Source organism: Euleptes europaea, chromosome 19 (assembly GCF_029931775.1).
Source record: "Euleptes europaea isolate rEulEur1 chromosome 19, rEulEur1.hap1, whole genome shotgun sequence".
Taxonomy (NCBI): domain Eukaryota; kingdom Metazoa; phylum Chordata; class Lepidosauria; order Squamata; family Sphaerodactylidae; genus Euleptes; species Euleptes europaea.
Genome location: NC_079330.1, coordinates 28,417,082 through 28,437,402, shown reverse-complemented (window position 1 = coordinate 28,437,402; position 20,321 = coordinate 28,417,082). Strand labels below are relative to the sequence as shown.

Below are 20,321 nucleotides of genomic sequence, written 5' to 3'. Positions count from 1 at the left end.
GTCACCCAGCAAGCCTCCATGGCACGAGTGGAGATTTGAACCTGCGTTTCCCAGGTCCTAGTCCGACACCTTAACCACTACACCACACTGGCTCTCAGGAGGATCGTGCAACATACTTAATTTACATCTCTTTTTCTGGCTGCAGAGTTTAGCTTGTGGTGCAGTTTGATGCATAATTTTTTATTGTGCTGTTTTGGGCTCAGTCTAAACACCATGCTGAGGTGGGCATTCTCCCCTAGGTCTAATAAAAGCCACCTTTCAGGATCAGACCAAGGTGGGTTCATCGAGTCCAGCCCTCTGTTTTCTGCAGGTGCTTTTTTGGAAATCTCACCATCAAGGTCTGGGAAACAATCCTCCCTGTTGTGTTTCCTGCAGTTCACATTCAGAATGGTAGCCTTACCTTCCATGAATAGGTCTCATCCTTTCTTTTTACGGCCAATCACCAGATATTGGGGCTGTAAGTTCTGGCTTGAGAGGCAGCGTGGTGTAGTGGTTAACAGCGATAGGCTCTAATCAGGAAAACGGGGTTCAATTCCCAGCTCTTCTGCGTGAAGCCTGCTGGGTGACCCTGGGCCAGTCACAGTTCTCTCAGATCTCTCTCAGCCCAGGCGGAGGCAGGCAATGGCAAACCACCGCTGAACATCTCTTGCCTTGAAAACCCTACGGGGCCGCCATAGGTCAGCTGTAACTTGACGGCACGCACACCCAAGTTCCAGAAGTCAGTTCCACCCTCTCAACCTGCTACCAGGTAGCGATAACCCCCACACCAAGGTGATCTCAACTGCTCTTCCACCCCCTTGAAAATCCTGGCCAAGCAAGAGCGGGGAGATGTTGGGGGGCTGCGTTTTGCCCAGACAATCCCTTCCAACCCCGGGAGGTGTTTTGCTTTAATTGGATGAGCTGTTTCGCTCTGCGTTGGGGACCGTGCCCCTTTACTCTTCTGAGAATGGCAGTTCTGGAAGCCGCATTCATCGCTTCCCCCCTTGAAGCCGACTGCAAGGCCCCACGCTGTGTCTGAATGCCAGATCATTTGTTGTCCCCTGCGGTGCGGGGCCAGTTCCCTCACTCTTGAGGGTCTTTCGTGGAAGCTCTCCTAGGGCTCTGGGTTTGTCACAACGACAGTCACAGGGCAGAAAGGGGGCAAGCACAGAATCTGCCCCCCCATGTAATCAGATCTTTGCGCTCCATTTGATCTCACGCTTCATCCCTGATCCTTTATCAAGCGCCCTGTGTCCGGCGAGCTGCTCAAAACATGACTCTTTCTCATGTGCACAATTGCCCAAGATAGCTGCATTCTAACCAGTTCTCCTTTGACAGTCTTGTTTAAACCACTGCTTTGACCATTGAGGCAAATCTGCTTATGCAATTATACATCATGGTTTTAGCCTGTTCCTCTCCTCCCAGGAGGTGAAGCTACCCCAATTTAGTCCTACAACAATCCTGTCAGGTAGATTAGGCTGAGAGCAGCTGTCCCCATGTTATGCTCCGGTGCAGGGATTTGGTCTCTGGTCTGCCTAATTCAAGCCCAGCACCTCTGTTGACTGTTCCACATAGATGATGGGAACACCCCAGATGTCCATTGATGTATAATTGCATGCAATCATTCTGTAAACCTAGAAACAGACTTGGAAGGTAGGCCAATGTTATGAGCCCCATGTTGTATTCTCTAGGCGGGTCTGGCTAAGAAGAAGAGAGTTGGTTTTTATATTCCTCTACCTTTGAAGGAGAATCAAACCGGCTTACAATCTCCTTCCCTTCCTCTCCCCACAACAGACACCTTGTGAGGTAGCAGAGAGAACTGTGACTGGTCCAGGGTCACCCAGTTGGCTTCATATGGAGGAGTGGGGAATCAAACCCGGTTCTCCAGATTAGAGACCACCGCTCTTAACCACTTCACCATGCTGGCTCTCAGAGAGTTAGCAGCTTGCTAAGGACACCTTGTGAGTTTGTAGCAAAGGGAGGATTGGAACAAACGGCTACCCCTAGAACAGATCTATTACGGGACGACCACCCCTTTCGTGGCCAAGGGTTCGTGGTGCATAGTGGAGGGGAGGGGGAAGAGGGTGGAAGTCTGGGGAGCTCTCAGCAATCACTTTTGTGCGGAGACGGTAATCACAGAGGTTTGAGGAGCGTCATTTCCCAGGGAGTGTGTCTCTGATCAAACAGGATTTGCAAGTTTTCTGAACGCCGAACTAAGAAGCCTGGTGAATTTGGCAAGCCTGTTGTTTTCACCCCAAAAAAATACCCATTTGGTTTGTGCTTGTGTAAATCCATGCATTTCTCCCCCTCACAACTTACAGTTTTCTCAGTTTTTAGCCTTATTTTTAATTTGAATGTTATTGAGGAAGCAAACAAGGAAAATGGGCAAAACTGACAGCAACAACATACGAAAAATGAAAAGGACAGATTCGCATATCCCTTGCTTAGCCAGACATGAGGGCATTGGAGCGCAGTATGGTTTTACATTGACAGGAAACCAAATGGAAAAATCTCTTCTGTTCTTTCTGTGTCTTCACTGGATTGATCCAGCCAAAGGGTCGGTCTGGGGCCAACTGGAACCCCGGGAGACTCTTGCAGAGGAATCTGGCAGTCCGTGTTGGCCCTGGAAGGAGACGGTGCCTTCTCTTAACTCCACAGAGTATGGCACTCTTGTACGAGAGCGCTAATCTCCCAAGAAGCTTTTGGCTGGTTGTCATGTGGAAATTCAGTATTCACATCTGTTTGTTTCCTTTTCTAGAAGCAATCTTTGGCATCTTTCCTACAGTTTCAGATCTGGAAAAGGCACTCATTTTGCAGACAGATTGTTTTAGCTACCAGAAAAAAATTGCAGTCATCTTGGAACAGTGGGAATTTTACCACATCCTACAAAACTGCATTTCCAAATTAATGTGCATTCATAACACCTTGGGTTGAGTATTTGCAAAGAAATACCGTGGGATAAAAATTTGGGCTGTTTTCATTGAATAACTTCATATTTTTCTGGAGCTTCCTTCATTGGTCTGATTTCCCCCTCCAGTTGACTGTTGGATTACAGTTTATCTTTAATCATGAACAGAAGCCTGCGGCCTTATATAAACCTTTCTTTGTAAAAGGATACGTCTCTGTGTTTGAAGAAACATATATATATTTATTGTGGAAAGTCCAGATCTGCTGAAATGGCACAGAAACTGAGGCTTAGGTCTGTTTGTCAGGCGAAAGGGTATAGAATCCTTCCCATGAGCTACGTGAACTCCCTGTTTCCAGCCAGGTTTGCTTCTGCTGTCCAGAATCCCAACTGCAGGATCATAAGAAGAGCCCTGCTGGATCAGACTAAGGTCCATCAAGCCCAGCAGTCTGTTCACACAGTGGCCAACCAGGGGCCTCTAGGAAGCCCCAAACAAGACTACTGCAGCAGCAGCATCCTGCCTGTGTTCCACAGCACCTCATATGTTAGGCCTGCTCCTCTGATCCTGGAGAGAATAATTATGCATTGTGACTAGTATCAGTTTTTACTAGTAGCCATGAATAGCCCTCTCCTCCATGAACATGTCCGCTCCCCTCTTAAAGCCTTCCAAGTTGGCAACCATCCCCACATCCTGGGGCAGGGAGTTCCACAATTTAACTCTGCATTGTGTGAAGAAGTACTTCCTTTTATCAGTTTTGAATCTTTCACCCTCCAGCTTCAGCAGATGACCCTGCATTCTGGTATTATGAGAAAGGGAGAAAAGCTTCTCCCTGTCCACTCGCTCCACACCATGCATAATTTTATAGACCTCTCTCGTGTCTCCCCTGAACTGCCTTCTTTCCCAGCTAAACAGGAAAAGTGTGTGGGGCACGGAGAGGCAACTCCGGGTGGGTGCAGTGAAATGACTCCAATTAAGGCTGCCAAGTCGTCTTCTGTCTCCAATACACATTTTTTGTGGATAACATTCCTGCAAAAGAGATAAGAGGGTTACAGAAATTCTTAACCCCTATTTTTGTACGTTGAACTCACCTGGGGCTCCCTACCGAAGTCGTGCTTTGTGAAGCCTCTTTCTTATTTTATATGCTGCTAGTTTTGTCTAGACATTAGTACACCATAGAGTATTCTTTAGTTTGGTTTTTGCGACCTTCAAAACGTAGCCAATTAACGTGGCAGAAGCCGTGGCCGATCAGCAGCCCCTTAGCCAGATGGCCATAGTGGGTTCCCGGTCGGCAGAAAGGGATCCGCAGCAGAGCGCCTGCTGCCGTGGCCGAGCTCGCCTGCCCGGTTTTACGTGCAATTCCAGCAGATCCGGCCTTAAGCGCCCGGATTTGCTGCGGCCGTCACGTTTTGTTTGGCTCCGAAACAATAAAAACAGGCAGGCCCGTTTAGCAGGAACGGGAATGGGATGAGTGTCAACCTGCCTAGCAGCCGTGTCTCTTTTCTGGCCTGGAAATAAAGCTCTCCTGTCGGTGGCCTGACTTTCCCCGCACCCCAGTAATTCGTAACCTGCTGATGGCCCCCTTCCCCCCTTCAGCCTTGCTGTGGCTTTGGTTATTTATTCAGTAGAGCCCAGCTCCAGAGTCTGACCCTACAGAAGCCCTCCCCCACTGCCTTTCATAGCCTCGGGAGGGAATCGCTAGTCTGGCCCCCTCCCTGAGTGATTGATGGCTCTTGTCTTCCCAAAGACAGACCCAAGGGCTCTGCACAGAGCTGCGTTCTCAGCAGACAGGGCAGGCCTGGGGTGGGGGGGCGGAAGATGGATGCAGGAAATAGGTCCAAGCTCTGGGGGCGGTTCTTGCAAAACGGCCCCTTGTGGGCGATTGTCAGGACTCCCCGGTTCTGGCCCCCAGCAGGACTAATGTCAAGCCCTCCTAATTAGCCCCAAGAGCAGCTTGTACCTGTCAGTTCTCTCTTTTCAAACCCTGGCCTTGCATGTGGCAAGAAAACAATCCTGCCTTTGCAGCCTTCAGCGTTTAAAAGCACTTGCCATGTACGATCTTTCGGTGATTCTTACAACAATCCTATAAGGCTGGCCTGTACAGAGGTCTATAAAATTATGTATGGTATGGAGACAGTATGGATTGACTCAATAAAGGAAGCCACAGCCTTCAATTTGCAAGATCTGAGCAAAGCTGTCAAGGATAGGACATTTTGGAGGACTTTCATTCATAGGGTCGCCATGAGTCGGAAGCGACTTGACAGCACTTAACATACACACATGGAGACAGTGGACAGGGGGAAGAATTTCTCCCTCTCTCATAATGCCAGAACGCGGGGTCATCTGCTGAAGCTGGAGGGTGAGAGATTCAAAACAGACCAAAGGAAGTATTTCTTCACACAATGCATAGTTGAATTGTGGAACTCCCTGCCCCAGGATGTGGTGATGGCTGCCAACTTGGAAGGCTTGAAGAGGGGAGTGGACATGTTCATGGAGGAGAGGGCTATCCATGGCTACTAGTCAAAATGGATACTAGTCACGATGCATAATTATTCTCTCCAGGATCAGAGGAGCATGCCTATTATAGTAGGTGCTGTGGGACACAGGCAGGACGATGCTGCTGCACTGGTCTTGCTGGTGGGCTTCCTGGAGGCACCTGGTTGGCCACTGTGTGAACAGACTGCTGGACTCGATGGGCCTCGGTCTGATCCAGCAAGACTTTTCTTGTGTCCTTATGTAGTCTATAACCATCTGACAAATGAGAGGGTAACAGTGGGCGACCCTTGATACCATCGGGAACAGCAACGGGTCTGACACCCTCTTGCGGCATCTCATACCTGATGCTTTCACTTACGCTCATTTGCCTGCCTTCATGTCTGTGTGTTAGGGAGTTACACTTCGTTATTTTAATGCACCTTCTCGTTCGTCTTACATTTAAGCCCGAACCTTTTCTAGAATCCTTTTAACAAAGGCATTCTGCATTGTGGTGTGTGTGTGTTTGTCCGCCTCACACAGCCTCGCCACTTTGTTTTTAATTGTGTTTGCATCCTCGGCCTTGCCACCTAACTGAGAGGGACAGGAGAGGGTAGCCAGGAGGCAGGAAGCTGGACCGAAGCCCGTGTTCGCCGGGCTGGTGGGGAAATGCATGCCGTTGATAATCTCACGGATGCGGCCTCCTGGAATCTGCCCTCTATTTTAAAGAAGAGGGTGGGATGGGAGAGGCCTCCAGGACCCCTCCTGGGACTTGGAGGACTGCTCCGATTGGGCCGGGTCGACACACAGGCGTCCAGCACGGCCCTCCCTGCCTGCCCCCACCTGCAAATCCGGTCAGCAATTGAGTTCAGAAACACTCTAAGCTTCCTTTTTGCGGCTTTTAAATTGAGCTACTTTTGACCCGCATGAAAGGTTGGCAACGTGCAGGTACTAGCTGGTGATCTGCTATTAGAACTGATCTCTAGCCCAGGGGTGGGGAACCTTTTTTTCCGCCAAGGGCCATTTGGATTTTTATAACGTCATTCACGGGCCATACAAAATTATCAACTTAAAAATTAGCCGACCAATTCGTTTCTCCACGGCCCGGGTGGGAAAGGCTTAACACCGTTTCTTGGGCGGTCCTAGCAGCTCCATAGCTAACGGCTCTTCTGCAAGGGGGGGGAAAAGGTTCTTTTTCTCGGCAAAACAAACTCGTATCTGCCTTGAATAGAGGCTAATCCTGTCCACGGGAGGGGACGGATCGCCAGTCTTAGATCCTTCTGAACTGGAGATCTGCCAGGACCCATGAAGGGCCAGACCTTAAACGGCCCCCAGGCCTGACGTTCCCCACCCCTGCTCTGGCCAATAGAGATCAGTTAACCTGGAGAAAATGGCCACTTCGGCAATTGGACTCTATGAAGTCCCTCCCCTCCCCGAACCCCGCCCTCTTCAGGCTCCGCCCCAAAAACCTCCTGTTGGTGGTGGACAGGGACTTGGCAACCCTACCCAAGTGTCTTGTGGGCAAGTGGGAAGAGGCCACTACCGGGTCCCGTCCAGGTGGCTTGAGACAAGGATGCCCCCCCCCAACCATTGCTGCCTTTAAGCAGAGGGTGTGTGTGTCCTGATTAAGTACTTTAAGAATCGCCCCCATTGAATGACACTTTGCACTGCAAACCTTGTTGCCAGGTCCTGCTTGCTGATTTGAGTCTGCTTTAAAAGGGGGTTCGGATAGTCGCAGGGGTATAGGGTTGCCAACCTCCAGGTAGTAGCTGGAGATCTCCCGCTATTGCAACTGATCTCCAGCCAATAGATATAAGTTCACCTTTGGCAACTGGACTCTGGCATTAAAGTCTCTCCCCAAACCCTGCCCTCCTCAGGCTCTGCCCCCAAAAGCTCCCATCAGTGGTGAAGAGGGACCTGGCAACCCTGCGGGGGTAACTGATCTTATTAGTACCTGCAGTTGCTATATGGAGCCTCCTGGGCCAGAGGCGGTCTATCTCAGATTGCTAGAGACTGTGGACTCCATGCCTTGCATCTGGCTGGCCACTGTAGGAAAACTGTGCTGGACTGTTCAAATAAGAGGATGGTCTAATCTTTAACCGGATGGATATGGAACTTTGCCAAGGAGCTGCTCTGGGGGTCTTTTTCTCACCCCCTTAAAAAAAAACAGCCAGAAAAAAATGGAATAAATGTTATTTTAATTGCTATTGTTAGTTTTAATCTAGATCAGTGGTTCCCAACCTTTTTTTGACCAGGGACCACTAGGACTTTTTTGTTCGGCGCAGGGACCCCAAGGTTCAAAATAAAAATTCTGAGAATTTGAAAATAAACTTTAATCATAACTGTTAGTTAAACATTAAACTTAGAATAATATTTGAATATATATTTTTATAATAGAAAACTTTTAATTGAAAATATTAATTTATTATGGGTTTATAACTTTGTTTTGCGGACCTTAATTTAGTTCTCGCGGACCCCTGGGGGTCCACGGACCCCTGGTTGGGAACCAGTGATCTAGATAATCCATCCAGGGCTTCTAACACCTCTTTTCTCCACTAAGCATTTCAACTCTGCCACTCAATTCCCTACCCACCCCGAATAATGGTCCCCTTTGCCATGTTCCATCATAATAAAAGCTACTGGTTTCCTTCCGTAGATTAGCGAACATAGATGGGTAAAGCGTGTCTGTCTGCCCATCCGGTTTCCAGGTTGCTGTTCCAGCTGCCACCCATTGAGGAGCGCAGAAAAGCTGCAGTATATTGTGGAATTAGCAAAATCTGGCTCTCCTGAGAATTGGGGCTTTCTTGTTAAATAAAGCCCCACAAGTTGCTGGCCCTCATTGTCCTCTGCTCATGAATTGCAAAATACATTAGCTAGCAAACTGAGGACCTGGAACCTTAAAGCTCCTGGACAACTGTTTTGTGTGAAACTTTGTAGATGAGCCCTGAATCACTATGTGCCCCCCCCACACACACACACAAACCCCAAAAACCTCCTGGCAAATTGGATCCTGACTTCCCACCATCTTCTCTCTTTTCTTACAGATTCTGATGATGACGGAGAGTCCGAAGCAGCCAAGCAGCTCATCCAGCCCATTGCTGAGAAAATAATTGCCAAATACAGAGCCAAAGACGAGGAGGCCCCGCTGCTGTTTTTCGTGGCTGGAGAGGTATGGTGGGGAGTTTCTGTGCGCTCTCTGGCAATGAATAAATTGTTGGGCGGGGGCAGGGGGCAGTGCTAAAGATTTAATCTGGTGTGATAGACATTTTCTTACCAAGAAATGTCATTTTGGGGTCACATAGAAGTGGAGCTGCCTGGCTGAATTCTCAGCACCCCTTGCCAAATCACAGTTCCTAGAATTCTTTTTTGGAAAAGGGAAATGCAACTGATTGCATCACAAGAAAAACAATGGAAGATATGAATAGAAGCCAGCAAGTCCCCAGATTTCAAGTTCAGATCCTGCCTCAGACATGAACTGGCTTAGCAGGCGTTAATTCTAGTTTCAGTGAACTCGGGTACAAACACCTTTTGGCACCCGGTGCCTCTGGATTACCCTTCTCCTCAAACTTCACTTCGGGATTCTTTACTGTCTTTTCAATGCTGGGCGAGGACATTTTCTTTTTACCCAGGCTTTTAACTGGGGAGTTCCATTTTTTGCCCCTGATTTGTAGCCTGAGGACTGTTCTGTGCATATGATTTTGGAGTGCTGAATTTGTTGTGCTGTTTTTTTGCTCCTTTTATGCTCGTTCTTATGGCTTGCTTTATTATTGATCATTTTGAATGGTTGAATGGCATCCTTTTTCCACTTTGGGAGCCTCCCTGACCAGGTCTCTGGAAAGCATATACATTTTCCAAACAAATAAATGATTCCAAATTGTGCCTAATGAGATTTCACTCGGAACAGATTTGGTTGGTGGAGTTGTGAATACATGAAGCTGCCTTATACTGAATCAGACCCTTGGTCCATCAGTCAGTATTGTCTACTCAGACTGGCAGCGGCTCTCCAGGGTCTCAGGCAGAAAAGGTCTTTCACATCACCTACTTGCCTAGTCCCTTTAACTGGAGATGGCAGGGATTGAACCTGGGCCTTTCTGCATGCCAAGCAGATGCTCTACCATTGAGCCATGGCCCCTCGCCAACTCTGGGCTTCCTATTCAGAGTCCAGTTGACAGCCGCTTTGGGAAAGGGATTTTCCATACCTTGCTGTGTGTCTGTGCAGTAACTGGAACAGCTGTGCACTTGGCCTATGCTCAGATATTCTGCCTTTCCATGCAGAGCATCTTTGATATAAAATGGCACTGGAGCTCTGTGTTCAAGGGCAGTCTGCCTTTGACTGCCAGACAGGGTTGCCAACCTCCAGGTACTGTGTGAGAAAAAAGCACCTCTATGCTAGTACCTGAGTTTGAAATTCAGCATAGATGCAAAAAGATTAAACAAAGTGAGAAAAACTTTTATGGTGCTACACACTTATACAAACCACAAAGGTGATCCAATGGATGAAAACATGATGAACATGAACAACAATGTAACTTAACAAAGAAGAACATATAAAAGCAGTTCATACACAATCCAAAGGCAAATGCCTTTTGAAAAATGGAAGTCAACAGTCCTTAGTAAGGTAAGTATTCATCACATGTACAATCCAAAGGCAGAAGCCTTTTGAGAAGAAAAAGTCAACAATCCTTAATAAGGTAAGTGCTAGGTAACATGCTAGCTATATAGATTCTATTCACCTGTGAGATAGCACTGCTACACTTCTCTTATCCCTCTGTGGAATTAGCTAACGTGGTCTAAAGAGTGTGAGAGCAGTCAAATGTAACTATAGACAAGCTGTTTTGTAAATATGAATTCTTTTTAAGGAATTATCATTTTAAATATATGTAATTTTAAAAAATGCATGTTAAAATGTTAAAATAATATAAAAATGTTAAAAATATTAAAATGCATTAAAAATAATTTTATGATATTTAGGGGGACTGAAGAAGGAGTTTAATATAAGAAACCGAAACGGCCGTTTCCCCTTCAGTTTATATCTTCACTACTTGGCAACCTTCGAGGGACCATTAGCAAACATGAGCACTTACCTTTTTAAGGATTGTTGACTTTTTCTTCTCAATCCTTTGGATTGTACATGTTATGAATACTTACCTTACTAAGGACTGCTGACTTCCATTTTTCAAAAGGCATTTGCCTTTGGATTGTGTATGAACTGCTTTTGTATGTTCTTCTTTGTTAAGTTACATTGTTGTTGTTCATGTTTATCATGTTTTCATCCATTGTATCACCTTTGTGGTTTGTATAAGTGTGTAGCACCATAAAATTTTTTGCACTTTGTTTAATCTTTTCGCATCTATGCTGAACCTCCAGGTGCTAGCTTGAGATCTCCTGCTATTACAACTGATCTCCAGCTGATAAAGATCAGTTCACCTGGAGAAAATGGCTGCTTTGGTGATTGGACTCTTTTGAAGTCCCTCCCCTCCCCAAACCCCGCCTTCCTCAGGCTCCGCCCCCCCAAAATCTCCCATTGGTGGCAAAGAGGCACCTGGCAACCCTACTGCCAGATGATGGGAGGGTGGAAAACAATTGCTTTCATTCCCTCGGCAAGTGAGTTTTCCCAAAGAGTTGACACCCTGGTGGGCCTTTTGTCCCGATAAACCCAAAGTCCAGTGGCACCTTAAAAGACTAACACTTGTTTCAATACAAGCTTCCGTGAGTTATATATTAATATTTCGCATTGAATTAAATGTTGTTAGTCCTTAAGGTCCCTCTGGACTTTGGTTTTATTTTGCTATAATAGACCAACACAGCTGTGTCTGCATGTAAAGGGCTATCAAGTTGCAGCCGACGTTTGGCGACCCCGTAAGGTTGCCAAGGCAAGAGATTAACAAAGGTGGTGTGCCATTGCCTTCCATTGGTGGAGAGCCAGCTGGGTGTAGTGGTTCAGAGTGGTAGTTTGGAGCTGTGGACGCTAATATGGTGAACCGGGTTGGTTTCCCCACTCCTCCACATGAAGCCAGCTGGGTGGCCTTGGGCTAGGCACAGCTCTCTGTGAGCTCTCTCAGCCCCGCCTACCTCATAGGGTGTCTGTTGTGGGGAGGGGAAGGGAAGGAGATTGTAAGACGGTTTGATTCTTCCTTAAGTGGTAGACAAAGTCAGCATATCAAAACCAACTCTTCTCCTCCTCCTCCTCCTCTGCGTAGCAACCCTGGAATTCCTTGGTGGCTTCCCATACTAACCAGGGCCAACCCTGCTTACCTTCCAAGATCTGACAAGATCAGGCCTGCCTGGGCCATCCAGGTCAGATCCACTACCCCTTTGCAACCCCCTTTGGCCTGAGCCGGCATTTAAAAAGCCCCACCACAGATTTGGGGGCTTAGTTTATAAACTGTGGTGCTGATCCTTTAGATTTAGACTCTCGCAATCCTCCTTGTCATTCCTATGCTGCCAGAACAGGCGCACTGAGACACAGCTTTTTCCAGACCTTTGTTAATGGCCTCTCTCTGTCCAGCCCACAACACATACGCTCCCCCCCGGCCCCCCTCCACATATTTCAGACCTCTGCCATCAACACCCCCCCCCCAGCATTTCTGAATGTCCTTCTTGTTGGAAAGCGGAGTTCCTAGACCAAGAGGGGTCCTCTGGCACCCCTTCCTCCTCCCCGACAGCCCTGGAAATATTCCGCCCCCTCTTTCTTTCAGACTGGCCCGGCTTGTGTCGATCAACACACTGCCCTTCATTCATTCAGGACGCCATCTGCTTGCCACCTCCCTGACAGCTGCCTGAATGACCCATTCATCACCTCCTCTATAGCGCGGGGACGCCCCTGAGCACGCTAACCCTGGAAAGGGAGGGAATGCGGCATGCGCAGGCAACGCCCCCTGGATTGCGGGCACTGCGGTTTCCGTGGCAGGCAGGGCGGGGTTTCCAGACTCCCATCTTTTCAGCTTGATTTTCTTTTTAAAAACAATAATAATTCCACCAAACGGGCGATCCCGAGCACAGGTTCCACCTGTTGGCGGCCGATAAAGGGCATCTGAAGCCACCCTGGCCGGGGGCAGTCGGTGGCCAGACACACTAGGAACGGACCCTGACCTCTGCAGCAGCGATGACACTGCGGCCCTGGGGGGAGGGGGAGGGCTGAGCGGGTGGGTGCTCCTTTGTGAAACCCCGAAGGGGGAGGCTAGCAAAATGTCAAGTTTGCAGGCTGTCAGCCGTAGGTCAAGCATGGGCGAGGGCGGGAACTGACTCCCCCGGAAAGCGAGCTTGGCACAAAGTCTGCGCCGGCACTGGGTATTTCTTCGGCTTTGCCCCGCATGCTCACGTGTGGTGTGACTCGGTGGTCCACCCGCAGCGTGAAGCTCCACTCTTGCTGTGCCGTTGGAGCAGCCTCGCCCCGTCTTCGTTCCGCCCTGGGAACAATAACAGGCGGCCGTTCTTTCAGAGCACGCCCAAGGCCGTTGGCGGCTTTCGTTGTGATAAATCTGTCGGGGCGTCTCCCTGCATCTTCACGCGCTCTGCATGCTCCAACACTAATGGCGTTGCGCATTTAGAAATCAGCGGCCGACATTTTACGGCATGGGGGAGAGGAAGACCAAGATGGCTGGGGCGAGGGTGGCGACACCCCCGTGGGTGGCGTGCTGGAGGGGCGGGGCTCTTTTCAAGGTAGCCTGCGTGTTTATGAGTAGTTGTGAACGGTATAAGCTGCCGTGTGTTTAGTGCTTGAGAGTGTTCAAAGCTTTTTACGCGCATCGTATTTTGACAACAGCCCCGTGATGTAGGCTAATATTGATGTTGCCTTGCAAATTGGTGGAAGGGGGGGGAGGCTGTTTAAAGTGAACGTTGAACCCAGGACTTAATAGTTCACCGCTCAGCCGCTTGTGCTAGCTGAAACAACTGAATTTTGCAACCTGCCTATGTCACCTTGATAGGTGCGCACCTATTTCTTTTGCCTTGGCCATTAAAAGAAGAGTTGGTTTTTATATGCTGACTTCCTCTACCACTTAAGGGAGACTCAAACCGGCTTACAATCGCCGCCTTCCCCTCCCCTCAACAGACACCCAGTGAGGTAGATGTGGTTGAGAGAGCTCTAAGAGAGCTGTGACTAGCCCAGGTTACCCAGCTGGCTTCATGTGGAGGAGTGGGGAAACAAATCCAGTTCACCAGATTAGCCTCCGCCGCTCATGTGGAGGAGCGGGGAATCAAACCCGGTTCTCCGGATCAGACTCCACCGCTCTTAACCACACCACCACGCTGGCTCCCCAGCCAGGTTTAATGCCAGGAGCTGTTGCGATATCTTGGTCTCTGGAAAGCTGCTCGTCTTGCCCTGGCTACGAGAGGTCAGCCCTTCCAAACCTCTCTTCCCCTTCATCTTGAGGGCTAGAAACTTGCCTTTTTCAACTGGAAGGTGATGCTCTCAGGATGCTGAGCGTGGGTGGGCGGGGGCAGGGAACAGTGCATTACTCTCAGCTCTTGGGGGTCCTTTGGGATAGCCGACAGGCAGAGCAGAAGCGGCCACGGACACCCAGCCGGCCAGCCTCTGCTGCGTTTGCAACCACGGGAGGGCTCTGCTTGCCAGGCAGGGAGAAAACGTAACCTTTGGCCCAGCTTTCACCCTCGTTCAGCAGGAGGCGGGGTGGCCTCCACGGTCCCCATTGTCACGGCAGCTTGACTGACATGCGGGCCTGGAAGGCAGGAGACAAAAAGCCAGGTTTTTTTTCTGTTGCTCAGATTCCAGGGGGCCCTTAAGAATTGCGTGCCTGGGTTTTTGGTTGCTGTCAGCGGTGTTGATGGAGACTGTGAAAAGGATCCTTGGCCAAAAAGCAAAAAGAAAGACAGGGCCCAGCTCCCACGGAGGTTACTACCAGAAGAAAAAGAGTTAGCTTTTATATGCCGACTTTCTCTATCACTTAAGGGAGACTGAAACCGGCTTACTATCACCTTCCCCTCCCCACAACAGACACCCTGTGAAGTAGGTGGGGTTGAGAGAGTTCTGAGAGAACTGTGACTAGCCCAAGGTCACCCAGCTGGCTTCATGTGTCGGAGTGGGGAAACAAATCTAGTTCACCCGATTAGCCTCCGCCGCTTACGTGGAGGAGTGGGGAATCAATCCCGGTTCTCCAGATCATAGTCTACCGCTCCAAACCAAAGGTCCATGCACACACTCTCCAACAGTGGTCACGTGCTGTTTGGACCTGGTATCCTGCCTCTGTTCATGGAGGTTCTGTATGCACAGAAAATCCTTCTGGGATTACTCTGACCCTTTTTTGAGGTATTGTCTGTTGTCACATCTTGCTTCGGTGAATCCCACAATTTAATGCCGCGTTTTACAAAGAAGCGAGTGGAAGGCGGGGGGGGGGGGTCTTCCCATGGCTAGACATTCCTTTGCCCTGTGGAGGTGGCTTCCCCCGAAATAGTCTTTGGGAGGGGCTGTGGCTCATGTCATGAATGGGGGCTGTCTGAACCTGACCGGAAGCCTTGGGCAAACATGCCAGAGAGCCAGTGTGGTGTAGTGGTTAAGAGCAGTGGTTTGGAGAGGTGGACTCATCTGGAGAACCGGGTTTGATTCCCCACTCCTCCACATGAGCAGTGGACTCTAATCTGGTGAACCGAGTTGGTTTCCCCACTCCTTCACATGATGCCAGCTTGGGCTAGTCACACTCTCTCAGCCCCACCTACCTCACATGGTGTCTGTTGTAAGCCGGTTTGAGTCTTCCTTAAGTGGCAGAGGAAGTCGGCATATAAAAACCAACTCTTCTTCATCTTGATCTTCGTATCTGGGCAGAAACTGGGACTGTGCAGCTTGCGTTACGCTTTCCGTTTGCAGCAGACCAAGAGCGCAGTAAAAAGTGTGCGAGGGCAGGTCTGGGTTCTACCCAGTTGCTTGAAGCTTCAAGCATGAGAGCAAGCTGATCCCAAATATTGCTGCCCACTATATCGAGGTTTGGAAACACAAGCAGGAGAATGTTTGGCTTCCTATCTGCATGCATAATCTTCTCAACCTTTCAGATGTTCCTTCTTAGTTGTCCTTTTTCCTAAACTTGTAGGTGTGTGTGTGTTGGGGGAGGGGGAATCCTCCATGGTAATTCCCTTCTCTCCGCACAATTGTGACCACACTAGAAGAGGAGTTGGTTTTTATATGCTGACTTTATCTACCACTTAAGGGAGACTCAAACCGGCTTACAATCACCTTCCCTTCCCCACAACAGACACCCTGTGAGGTAGGTGGGGCTGAGAGAGCTCTAAGAGAACTGACTAGCCCAAGGTCACCCAGCTGGCTTCATGTATAGGAGTGGGGAAACCAACCCAGTTCACCAGATTAGCCTCCACTGCTCATGTGGCGAATCAAACCCGGTTCTCCAGATTAGAGTGCACACTCCTACCCACCGCTCTTAACCACTACACCATGCTGGCTAGGAGTGCAGGTAGCTTTCTTCCACTGCATTTGAGCATAGTCAGAGCTGGTGGGTCAAAAAGCAGCAAGGAGTCTTGGCACCATGGCGAGGGTCGTGGGGCTAGTTGGGTGGGGTGCGCAGAGAAGAGGGCAGGGCGTGAATCTTCCAAGGCCTCTGCTTCCACCAGGCCTTTCTCCCACTGGTGAGTGGGAGACTGAACCAGGCTTCCTGGCTGGAAGACAAGCGTTCGGCCAGGCGCGTGCCCCAAAACCAGACACCCTTTTCTGCACCTTTGCAGTGCCAAGCCTATCCTTTTTGCTCCAAGAACGAATAGACATGTTATTCTAGATACAACAGTGCCTTCTGGTTTATGGCCGTTCTTAGTTGGTGGAGCGATTTGTCTGGTTAATTCCGATAACGAACGAAACTCTGGCATGCTAACTAGTTATGTAGGGTTGCCAGATCCCTCTTCGCCACCAGCGGGAGGCCTGAGGAGGGTGAGGTTTGGAGAGGGGAGGGGCATCAATGCCATGGAGTCCAATTGCCAAAGCGGCCATTTTCTCCAGGTGAACTGATCTCTACAGGCTGGAAATCAGTTGTAATAGCAGGAGATCTCCAGCTACTACCTGGCGGATGGAAACCCTAGTTATGAGACCCCCCACGCTTCCTCTTGTTGTCTTTATCCGTTTATATCTCTCTATATATACACTGTTGATGAATAATGAATATGCATTTTGTATGATTATCATTGGTGTTTGTTACTTTAGCATATACATCTGACAGATTTGCAATAAGTTGTACATATTTCTTTGGGGTCTTTATGTTTGCCTGGTTTCGCCATCATGCTGTTTATTAGGTTTGCGCTTATTATATATAACAGCATAACGAGACAGACTGCTTTCGAGACGTGTCTCGGCCCAGATTTCACCGCCCCCCCTCTCTGTCCCCGGCCCTCCAGGACAACATGACTGACTCCCTTCGGGATTACACCAACCTGCCTGAAGCAGCTCCCCTCCTGACCATCTTGGACATGTCCGCCCGGGCCAAGTACGTTATGGACGTGGAAGAGATCACCCCCGACATCGTGGAAGCCTTTGTGAATGACTTTCTGCTGGACAAGCTTAAACCCGAACCCATCTGAAGCGCCAGCGGGGGGAAGGGGGCAGGCAAGGCAGGAGAGGGCCACCCCCACCCCCGCTTGGACCCAATTTCTAAATTGCAGGACTCCCCCAGCCCTGTGCACAGCCTAGTGGCAGACTTTCTCCAGGTGCCTCGCTTTCGGTCTTCTCCCCCGTGATTCTTCCAAGGTGCTGTTTCCAAGCAGGGAGATGCTGATGGGGGCGAAGGGGGGGCTGCTCCTCGGGGAAGGGGGGGCCAAGAGAGCCTCCCGGCGGCTGGTTGACGGGCGCCAGCTAGCAGGTCAAACTGGGCTGCTTCCCAATTTCAACTCTGGGCGTGTGTTTGTGTGTGTGGGGGTACGTCTGGGGGCTTCCTGCTCCTCTTTCTGCATTCACATAACCTTTGCAAACTAAGCAATAAGCAAAACCTCTTATTTCTGCCCCTAATAATAAGTGGGACTCCGTTTAAATGGGCAAAATCTTGTAGTTCGTTTCCCCCCACATAGCATAATGGCAAGTGGGGGGGGGGCTTGCGCCCACTCTAGGTCCTTTCAGAGTAGATGAATTTTTCAACCGCCACCTCCTCCCCTCAATTTCTGGGGCTAGCAGTATTTGGGAGAAGTCCAGAGGGGTCTTCCCGCGATGATTCAACGCCTCTTTCCAACAGCTGTTTCCAGGGGGAGAAAGGCCAGGTTACGCCTTCTGTTTGGTAGGCCTCATCCAAACCGCTCACCTGCTGCACTGCTTCTGATCCCAGGATACCACCTTATTTTGTGGGGTGGGGCAGAGAGTGCCGGCGACGCTGGTCCACTGATGCAGCTCGGTTCCTGGATATTTGATAAACGGGCAGGGCAGGAGAGAATGTGCCTTCCCCCACCCCCGGCTGGGCCCACTGCCAACCACTGAGAAGTCTCTAGGAGGCTGTGAGGATTTGGGGCCCCAGAGCAGACGGTGGTCCATTCCTCAGTCCCCCCCCCCTTTACGTGGCAATGACAGCGTCAAAGAGCAGCCAGTGCCATCCCGCCCTCCCGTGTGTCAGACAGAGAGGTGGTTCCCAAGGGCTCCCACACAAACCAGAGCTCTTGAGGCATTTCCAGCCCCCTGCACTGTAACAGTGAGCCCAGAGCATGGCGTGGGTGGGGGGTGGTGTCGTGGTTGAGCCCATCGCTGGATAGCTTCCAACCCGGCCGTGCTGTCTTGGAGCAACTAACCCGTGGCGCGCGTCACTGCCATCCCTGTGGTAAAAGGCAGAGTTCAGCCCCATTCTGACACCCCACTTAGAACACCCCCTTCTCAGGACTTAGCTTAGTGAGTGCATTTTTCTCTGCCCCTTTCCCTCAGGGGGTGCAGGGAAGTATGGATTGTTTTCCCCTCCATTTTACCACCCTGTAAGGTAGGCTTGACCGAGAAGGAGCAGCCCCCGGTCAGCTGTAGCGTTCAACACGTGGGCAGCAAACCGTCACAGGGGTTTTCTGTGGCATCCTGGGGTCTCCTTTCTGCTACCAGCCCTGAGGGCATTGACGCCATCTCTCCCTGCGCACCAGTACTGCTGTAATTATTTCTATTTGTCCCAAGCGCTCTCCTCTTCTAAGCATCTGATAGTTGGTAGGTTATCCAGAGGTGCGAACCCTGTCTTTCGGGGTGCTCTTTTCAGGCATTTGAGGGATGTTGGGGAGGCTCGCTTTGACTAGCACAGCCAAAACGCCCCTCCTTCATCCCCTGGCAAAGTGACATTGTAAAAACTGTACATGGTGATTGGAACTTTGTAATAAAAACTGTTCTCATGACTCGCACTTGTTGGGAGTGTGGCTTGCTCTTATGTAGTCAAGATGCTGTTATGCAGTAAAGTTCCCGAGTTACCTTTGGGTAGGGGGGGAAAAGCCTTAGCTCGAATTCAAGTTTCTAGTCCATATAGCGGTAGAATATAGAGCGCACCGCTTCAAACTGCAACTTTATATTTAAAGAAATCTCTGAAAATGGAAAACTATCACCGCTAGCGAAGATAAGGGAGAGCTGTCTCCCTGCTATGCAGTTTCCTTATGTGAAAAAGCATTCGGAGGTGGACACCACACCCCACAGACTGAAGTGGTGCAACCCATAATATTCATGCTCTTCTCCTGCAAGTGTGAATCAGGTCTCATGGCTTGCCTCAGGGAAGTCAGGTGTGGCCCCCTAACATGCTCTGCCATAAACTACTCACATCTGTGTGCTGCCATCTTCTGGCCAGACTGGTCTACTAGAATCCTGAAAGACCTATAGAATTAAATACACCTGGTCAGTAAAATACTAGTTTCAAGGATTTCGGGGTGGGGGTGGGGGGCTGTAAAGTCACAGCTGACTTATGACGACCCTTGGTGAGGTTTTCAAGGCAAGAGACAGTTCAGAGGTGTCGCTATTGCTTGCCTCCCTGTCACGACCCTGGTATTCCTCGGAGGTCTCCCGGCCAAATACTTGCCAGGGCCAATCCGGCTTAGCTTCTGAGATCTGACCATCCTGGGCTGTCCAGGTTAAGGCAGCTTTAAGGACTACTGATGTGTTAAAAATAAATAAATGTGCAAGGTTTGGATGGCAGAGCAATCACACTCAGGAGGGTGAGAGATTCAAAACAGATAAAAGGAAGTATTCCTTCTCACAAGGCATAGTTAAATTGTGGAACTCCCTGCCCCAGGAAGTGGTGGTGGCTGCCAACTTGAACACATGAAGCTGCCTTATACTGAATCAGACCCTCGGTCCATCGAAGTCAGTATTGTCTACTCAGACCGGCAGCGGCTCCCCAGGGTCTCAGGCAGGGGTCTTTCACATCACCTGTTTGCCTAGTCCCTTTAACTGGGGATGCCGGGGATGGAACCTGGGACTTAAAGCTTTTCAAGAGGGGAGTGGACATGTTCATGGAGAAGAGGGCTATTCATGGCTACTAGTAAAAATGGATACTAGTCATGATGCATACCTGTTCTCTCCAGGATCAGAGGAGCATGTCTAATATATGAAGTGCTGTGGAACACAGGCAGGAGAATGCTGCTGTAGTCTTGTTTCTGGGCTTCCCAGAGACACCTGGTTGGCCACTGTGTGAACAGACTGCTGGACTTGATAGACCTTGGTCTGATCCAGCAGGGCCTTTCTTATGTTCCACTTTCAAAATAATCTAAAAGTTTCCCTGTGCGTGGCAACAGCTAGAAGTTGAGGAGAAGCAGCTGTGGTGTAGTCAAAGTATGGCTTTTCAAAAAGGAACTTTCAATTCATAACAGAGACGTGTCAAGAGCAGAAATTGCACACCACTGGAGAGCAAGCTGCTTCCCTCTCCCCTATTCTAAACACACCAGCAGGCAAATCCAGAGTTTATTTTGTACACATCTGGTTTCACAGTAAACAGCATGGCCATTTTCAGTGGAAGCAGATGGAAAGAACTGGGGAGGCTCATTCTTCACTTAGTGACTGGATGTGGTTCTTACCCCCAAATA

At 49.6% G+C, this 20,321-nt stretch overlaps 1 protein-coding gene across 1 annotated transcript in view; it reads left to right on the top strand.

Moving 5' to 3' along the window:
• The window catches only part of NXN (nucleoredoxin), a 105,955-nt gene extending 89,005 nt beyond the window's left edge, over positions 1–16,950 (top strand). The window contains exons 7-8 of the mRNA XM_056865022.1: positions 8,399–8,523; positions 16,704–16,950. Of these exons, the coding sequence (XP_056721000.1) occupies positions 8,399–8,523; positions 16,704–16,886 (308 nt within the window). The 3' untranslated portion in view covers positions 16,887–16,950. The remainder of the gene's footprint in view (positions 1–8,398; positions 8,524–16,703) is intronic.
• Positions 16,951–20,321: the final 3,371 nt, after the last annotated feature.